Source organism: Acanthisitta chloris, unplaced genomic scaffold, assembly GCF_000695815.1.
Source record: "Acanthisitta chloris isolate BGI_N310 unplaced genomic scaffold, ASM69581v1 scaffold14250, whole genome shotgun sequence".
Lineage (NCBI taxonomy): Eukaryota > Metazoa > Chordata > Aves > Passeriformes > Acanthisittidae > Acanthisitta > Acanthisitta chloris.
Genome location: NW_008653533.1, coordinates 21,253 through 29,780, shown reverse-complemented (window position 1 = coordinate 29,780; position 8,528 = coordinate 21,253). Strand labels below are relative to the sequence as shown.

Sequence of the window (8,528 nt, the reverse complement as noted above, 5' to 3'; positions counted from 1 at the left end):
CCTACAACCAAGGTCAGAACTTGGTCCCAATTACCATAATGTTCTATACTGAATCTATTTTAACATATTATATGTAGGATGCAAGTGCCAAGACAACCTTAAGGGCCCAGTTCAATTTTAAAATTCTCTGGGGTTTCTGATTTAAATACCAGCTTGTAGAAAGAAAGTTCCCTGGTATCTTTAGGCTGAAGTCTCTGTGCTGAAGGTCTCTAGCCAACATCAGCTTTCCTGAGGAGCACAAACGTTTCCATGTAGCACAGTCCAACTTTGCAGTCCAAAACTTTTTTATAAAAGTATGATAAAGAACTAAAGTTCTTTTCTGTGCAAATTTCCTTGCATGGTTTCATCACATAGCCTTCATTACCTTTATTTTTCTCAGGGTTTGGTGGCTGAGAGACAGAGAGGGACCTAATGACCCTCTGACTGTCATTCATCACAGTGCAAGTGAGCAGCCAGAGCCAAAACACTGTTAACAGACATGGGACCAAATTCTCACCCATGCATGTATTAAACACACTGACAATCAAGCTCAACCTGTTATCTGTAGGTGATTTCTATTTCTCTTAACTACTTGAAAATAATATGCTTATGGTTATCATAACAGAAATCTTTCCAGTAAAGCAATATTTAATGCAACATTCAAGAAATTCACAGGAACTTGATGCTAAGGAAGTGTGTCAGATCTTTGGTACAGTAGCTTATTTAAAGAATTTTGGGTATGTTTTTCCCTTGGACCTGTACTGACTATTTAATAGCTACTCTCTAGAATAGTGTCACAAGTTTCATCTGCATAGTCAAAGAACCATGTAACAGATGATGTTAGGCTCTTTAAAAAAAAGCAGACACTGCATCTTTAAGAAGAACTAAGAGAATAAGGCTGAATTTAGAGGACTAAGTACATTTAACTTTATACTCATCTTTCCTGAAAAATCTAATAGTATTTACCTGCCTTTTAAGGCAAAAGCCTACTTTTCTACCTGAGTTCAGTGTAAGGCAAGGATTGAGAGATCAAAATTGTCTATGGGCTTGGTGGTATTAAAAATTAAGACCACTACTTCACCAGCTGCTGAAATCGTTGCAACTTACCATATATTTCATACTTACACTCTATTTTGTGCCAGAAATAAGCCTTATTTCTGTCCCATTTACTAATTTCTTTCTTACCCCATCAGTAATCTTCCTTCTCTTTTTTTTTGATGGGATTACATATTTGCTATATGTCCAGCTCCAGAAGACTTTGTAGTGGTGCACTGGGATATCAAGCTCTTCAGGAAGATCCCAGGTAATCACTACATTTACACTCCCATCATTGTTTGCACTGATATTGGCAATTCTGACATTCGATGGAGCTGGTGGAGCAGATGGATCTGGAATTTAAAACAAAAAGATTCTAAAGTAAAGATCATCTTCAGTAAGGTAAAGATCATCTTATGTATTTACCATGAGCTGGATTAAACACTCTAAATACACTGAGGAAAATTCAGGCAAAGATTTTCTCTAACTGGTATGACTTCTCGTAAATTTTAGAAATTCAAACTCTACTGAAATAAAAATTATGGGTTAGCATCTAGTTTTGTTATTATTCTGCCGTTGATTGTCCACAAGCATTATAAAGCTTTATCAAAATGTACTAGACTATCAGTTTTACTTCTGTCATTCACTACTTTAAATACACAGTGAGCATAAAACACTCAAGTTCTACAAGTGGCCTTGTAGAGACACCAGAGAGTTGCATGGTGGAAATACTGAATATATTTTGGCATTACCATATAATTCTCAGATGATAAAATGATGGTTTTATATGTAATATTGATATCTACCACCATAGGACAGAAACACTTCCTTAGAATAAATGTAATTAAGACATAATGATACGTTATGCTGTGATAGAAGTCTAAAGGTTTTTTTGATAGAATGACAAAAAGCAATTAGCTAGCCCCGTGATTTATTTCACTATTCTTGTCCAATTCCTGGTCAATATCAACTGAGATAGTATTCTTTCAGTTGTTTATGTGCTGACACTAGAGTCAAGAAGGACACCTGACAGTCAGAGGTTCCAATACTGAATCTTTTCCAGTATTGAATGTAAGGTCCTCCTTGTGGACTTTCTACATAATATCCTGGCACCAAGTAAAGAGAATCAATGGAAATTTTATATCCAAGTTCTGAAAGGAGTTTACCAACTCCTACTTTTTAACTCCTACCTTCTTTTTAAATAGTTGTGATAGCTAATATTGTTGACAAAATATAAGAAAACTGCAAAACCAAGTAAACAGTGAGATTAAAAAAAAAGTATATAACCCAGAGTAAAGGAAATTCATAGTAATTAAGACATGTTATGAACCTGTAGCCGAATGAGCCATCACTTATTTGCCAGAAATAAAACTAGAGGTGTGCACAGGGGACCCCAGGCATTCATTTACTGCATGGTTCACCTGCATCTTTTTATAGTGGTAAATGAGCTGTTAAATAAACTTTCCAGGCATACTAAGTTCATCAGATAATCCCTATGACAAATGGTCTCACTGAAAAAATCCATCGTTTACTTCATGAAAAAAAGACACATTCAGAATTAACAAAGACAGCATTTCCCTTTTAAAGATCAGCAGATGTGAAATAATGGCTTATTCCTGTTATTGAACAGGACTCTTGCTTAAGTAACAAAGGATGCTCCCATTTCCTCACACATGCCATTTTAGTTAAACAGTAATGGATGGATGCCCCTGTTTCCTCACACATATAATTCAACCAAATGTTTGGCTATAAAATTACCAAGCACACTTAAGACGTCTGGAAATTTAACATAATTTTCAAAATAACAAGAATTCCTTAATTCTCACTTGGTTTTTATATTCCCCTTGCTAGTTGCCTTTACTTTTTCTGGCTTTGGAGAAGCATTGTTGTTACATTTATTTCCTTACCTGTGAAGTAGCCAACAACTCTGTCTTAAAGTATAAAAAACTATTTACGCCAGAAGGTATAAATTAAAGAAACAATTAGTTAAATGGTTTGTACTATTCTCTGACACAACTTTTCATTGACTTCTATTGTTTAATAAAATAAGCAGATATAAACTGAAGTTTCGGTACAAAAAATGTAAATACAATCATGACTTCTATACCTAAAACCTTTATTCAGCATTCATCTTTACTGATTAAAAATGTTGGGGGTTTTTATGTTATATGACATGTATTAGAGCAATAAAACATTTATAACCTGAAGTGCAACATGATCATATTACTGTAGGTGAATTATTCAGGTTGTCTCCCAGAAGTACTGTGCATCATGTATTATGTATATAAAACATATGGGATAGAATTGTTTCAAAGAATATGTTTTCACAAATGGGCAGATATAAGCGAAAACAATCTAACATGTTTGCCTTCATTCTGCATCTACAAGAGACTGAATGTCACAAAAATCTAAAAGTTAAAAGAAATAATTCTTCTGGACAAAGTGTATTGTGTGATTAAACACATTTTGAAGTTCTGTTCACCAATTGTTGTAGGTCTAAAAGCAAATGACCCAATTTAGATCCTTCATTCCTTAATTCTTCATTTTCAAATGGTTCTGTCCCCATCCCAGAAAAAGAGAACAATAAAGGAGAATTATGTACATACTGAAACCAATAGATCATTTCTTCTGAATTCTACAGTACCAGCATGTCACCCTGTAGTTTTTATAATTGCACAGTTTATTGAAAACATTACTTTATTAGCAGTATTTCTTCTGTGCTCACTACAGACAGGCCAGTCAGCAGACAAAATGCTGATCTGCATTTGAAAGAAAACCAATCAGTGTTCCTACTTTGGTATGTGAGAATATAAACATTGTATTAAAAATCATTGGGTAATTACAGTTAAGGAAAAAAAGAATGTCCTTTTAGAAGGAATCTACATGTGAAATAATACAGCAACAGCAGACATTTTCCTGAGTGCCCTCTTTTTTCAAAGTCTCTTTTCCAAGCCTCACAAATACCATCCGCCAAAATGCCTTTGAACAATGAGGGACAGTGCTGGTGGTAATAGCAGAACACAGAAAGGGAACAGTGGTGGTGGTAGAAGACAGAAAGGAGAGCTGTAGCTGACAGACATGAAGAGCTGAGGCTTTTGAAAGTGACACATACTTTATGAGACCTTTTTTAAAACTAGTACACTAAGCTGGAGAAAATAAAAGAATAGAAAGATGCAAGATATCAAAGATAAAAAACCTTAATTTATTACAGTTTTGCATTTAATCACCTGAACAAAAAACCTGTCTTATTGCAAAGATGCAACAGTAAAATATTCCTTGGATTTGGGGTGCATTACCTGAAATAAGAAGCCACTTAGTAAGCATTTTATACCAGCTGAGGATCTATTCCATAGTAAGTATTTCAATACCACTACAGAATTTAATAATCTGGTCCCATATACTTCCTTAACAGGAAAGAACCACAAACAACACCAACCCCACTGTCAAAGAAAACACCCAAAACCCTCACAACAGTCCCACAAACCTCTCAAAAAAAACCCCAAAAAACCACTGGCAGACAAAAATCCAAATCTGTTAAGTGTAGAACTTACTCCTCCATAATGCATGCCAGCCAGTTACCAGATCAGCTGGTTTTTCCTGCATTATTGACTGGAAAAGCCATGCTTCTACAAGATGCTTATGTCCATGCAGATATTAAAAGCAGTATACAATTCATGCTGAAATACTTCAATACCATGATCCATGGTACTGGCTCATAAAGCTTATATACATAAGGTATTTGTTAACCTGACTATAAAGCTAAACTGACATTTTGCTGACTATAAAGCTAACAGGCATTCTACTGTTAGACTTCATATACCTGTGATTCCTTTGACTGACTGCCCACATGTATAATTCAGAAACATGAACATTAAATGACTGGAATGGAAACTCCTGCTAGTTTTTCAAACGTAAAGTTCTGAAATTTGATATACACAAATTTATCGGAGTGTTAAATCAAATTCTTTGGTTTGCAGAAAGAGTGATACTAGTTGCAGCTTTTCCTTTGCAGTTTATACTACAACTCAAATGAAATTGAAGTCATTCTATATATACTAGAATTTGGCACAGACAGCTGTCCTCAAACCCAAAAAAATTCTGGTCTCAGCAGCCTGACAAGTAAATTGCTTCTCACTGCTAGACATGATAGCTTCATTAGGTCAAGGCTGAATCTGCTGTTCCAGCACATGGAGTAAGCACTGCATTTGTCCGGATTGTATCGGACTTGAGTATACCCAAAGGAATTAAATTCTTGTTTTGCTGGCTACTCAGCCATCACAAGCAAAATTCCACCTCCAGTCCCCAAAAGGGAGAGTTCCTTGATGAAAATAAAGCGAAAAAGAAAACTCTCACATAATCACCATTTCAAAATGCACATCTTCCCACAGTAATACTTGTAAACACAGTGATAGTCTGAATTTTCAAAAATTCTTTCATTCAAAAGGGTCTGGAAATACTTTTGCAATGTTAAAAACCGGTATGGGCACACTGTACTCAAGAATCACATCATACACTGCTGCAATGCATCCACTTTGGCTTTCAATGTGGCAACTGCAGTGAAAACAGTAAATTATTTGGAATATATGTCAGCAAAGGGAATAACGACATTGGAACCAGAATTCTCATTCTGAGCTGTAAAAGTGAGAGCAAGTTTGACAATAATTTAAATGCTTTTTTATTGAGCTTCTTCTCTGACTTAAAATAGATCTCCCATTGCTGTCTTTCAAACATTAGACCTTCCAACTCTAAAAATCTGCTGAAGCTGCTCTACAGACAAGTTTCCAACCATTAAACAGTTCCAAGGCATAAGCAGGAGGACTGGCTTTGCCCAATGGAAATGGCACACATAAACCAGCTGTGCAACAGTATAAAAAAATCATTGGTCTCAAAGGAGCAACAGAAAGAATTTTATTGCCATGAGTGGGTGTCTGTTCTGGTTTTTCTAACACTCAGTAATGTATGCATGAAATCACATCCAGCAAGGTACTTATGTGCTGTGAAAACAATGTTGTCTGCTTCCTTTTGCTTGACAATCTATCCTGTGTATGCTAGCAACTACATTCATAATGAAGATAAAAACCTTTAGCAGAGGTAGAAGGATCAGATGGTTTGGGCTCGTTGTGTTGATCTTTTTGTCCCCCTTTTTGTCTCTGAAAATGGCAAAGTACCAATCTACAGACACGTGAGATAATATATTGTATGGAAATGACTAACACTGATCCCTCTAGTTAACTATAGTCTCTGTTACTATGAGTTCATTCTCATCACAACACTAGGAAAAAACTGTTACTATGAGTTCATTCTCATCACAACCCTGGGAAAAAACGAGCCAAAAATTCTGAACCAAATTCAACAAATTAAAAATTGTATTACTAGTGCCAAATAGCTTCTGACTAGTCGGGTTAGGCCATCCAGTGCCTGCTTACTGGGAGAAAAGCACAGGTAGCTTTTCATCCAAGGAGAATAATTTATGGATTATAGGAACAGTTCTCTCCTGCTTCCAGAGGAAAAGAAGAGCTTGGAGAGAGCCAGTCTAAATATGAAGAGAAGTATATTTGTATTTTGGGGATCAAAAATGTTCTGCCAAGCATTCTGTTAGCTTTATTTATTGCTCTTATTGCAAATCATTGCTCACATAAATATGAAAAGGAAAGGACACACAATTTAAAAACCCTGAAAAGAGAAGTGGAAATCACTGTCAAAATAGCAGAAAGCTTTGATGAATTTTTGCTGACAGTATCAATGTAAAAATCCATGTGCAGAGTCCTACTTCTAGGAAAGAACCCATTTTTTAGGTGCAGTATTCACTTCATGTTCTAGCTACTCCACTCCAAATAGCCAGGCACAGTCTAACTTGTGTTTGTTGTAATTTTGGAATCACTTTTTGGCAAAGAAAAGCATCACTTTATTCCCTGTGAAGGGTCATGCCAGACAAGCACATGGAAACCCTTCATTTCCTTTATAACAAAGAAATAAACAGCACTAAAATCTTTGCATATTTCACAAATTCTCAGCTGTGTCACTGTGATTATTTACTGTTTACAGATTAATGCCATAGATGAACACATGAGGCAGTGTAAAACAGCTAATAAACCTGCACCTCAAATGTTTACAGTATAAGAGCATCAAAAGCTGCAGTAGATCAAACCTCAAAACACAACTAGATGAAGAATGGTGAGCTGAAATGCTTGATGAAATGCTCTTGTTTTCCTGGTTTTGTCTTTTTCATGACTGAGAAATTAAATTACTTCGGATAATAAGTTTTATTTAGTGACAGAAAAGTTAATGGAAATTACCTCAGAGGCCTTAACATAATTTTCAGTAAAACAAAACCTTACTTTGCTATGTCTGGTTAGAGATCGTGTTTTTTGCATTTGTAAAAAAACACAAAACAGTATAAAACAGTATTGTGGTAACCAGACAAAAAGTCTCTGTCCAATTACAGCACCAATGTTTTTGAATGTTCTTCTTAACAGCTTAAAATATTTAGTGACAGAGACTTCATGGTGCCATACTTCTCCCTAGATTCAGATTAAATATCATATTTGTCTTCCTTTAAAGAAAAAACCAAATCCAAATAATTTGCTATTCATTATGACTTACGAGCAATTGGTAAAAGTTCAGCATCTTGTGTGAGAAACTGTCTTAGGAATTGCTGTCATGTTTTCTGATCAAAGGGTTTCTTTTTGAAGAAAACTTCTGCTAAGTCTGACAAAGATAATAATCTTCTCTTGGTCTTGGCACAACAGGGTGAAGTGAAACACTGATGTGAATTTCTGTCCACACTTCACACAAACAGAGCACAGAGAGGCAGCAACCTTCCAAAGGTGATGTGCCAAAATCCACTTTCCTTTTCCAAACTGGAGGTTAAATGTGCCTGTAGGAGCTCAGCAGGGGCCAGTAGATGCTGGCACTCAAAAAACTAGGCACATTTGAGCAGCAGTTTCTTGCCTGTCTGCCAGGCAGGGGCTGCCACTTCCCACCGAGCTCCAACAGAGTAATTAAATGTCTGTATGACACTGTTACCACTATGACTGCCTACCTGGGGAGATGGAAGCTAAAGGATACCAATTGCAGCATCCCAATTCCCAGCAGTCAGCACCTAGCAGCATCTTCATGTGAGTCACCTGTTTTAGTCACCCACTACACATTTCATCTGGCAAACACAGCATCTTAATAACAACTACTGACAGTACCAAAGCTAAAATAGCCAAATGAGCTGCCAGAATAGGATGATTTGGGCATTGAAGCTGATAGCTAACTGAACTCCTTGCTGTTTGTCTGGCAATTCACAATTCTCTGCCAAGGGCTGGACTTTAGATTTGAAAATTGCTATTTTGAGAGTTATGGAAGCCTTTTGAAGAATTCTCACTATATACTTTCTGCCATTATCAAAATCCATTTATTTGGGGTTTTAGGTAAGAGCATGAAGAGGTACTACTGGATCTCACTGTTTGTGCCACAAAGTCCTAAAGTGTTCTTCACCTTTACCAGACAGCTGTGAGCAGTTCTCA

At 36.2% G+C, this 8,528-nt stretch overlaps 1 protein-coding gene across 1 annotated transcript in view; it reads right to left on the bottom strand.

Moving 5' to 3' along the window:
* Positions 1-8,528, bottom strand: part of KAL1 (Kallmann syndrome 1 sequence) — a gene marked incomplete at its 5' end in the record, with an annotated part of 59,324 nt that overhangs the window by 31,481 nt on the left and 19,315 nt on the right. The window contains one exon of the mRNA XM_009081510.1: positions 1,165-1,367. Coding sequence (XP_009079758.1) covers positions 1,165-1,367 — 203 coding nt within the window. The remainder of the gene's footprint in view (positions 1-1,164; positions 1,368-8,528) is intronic.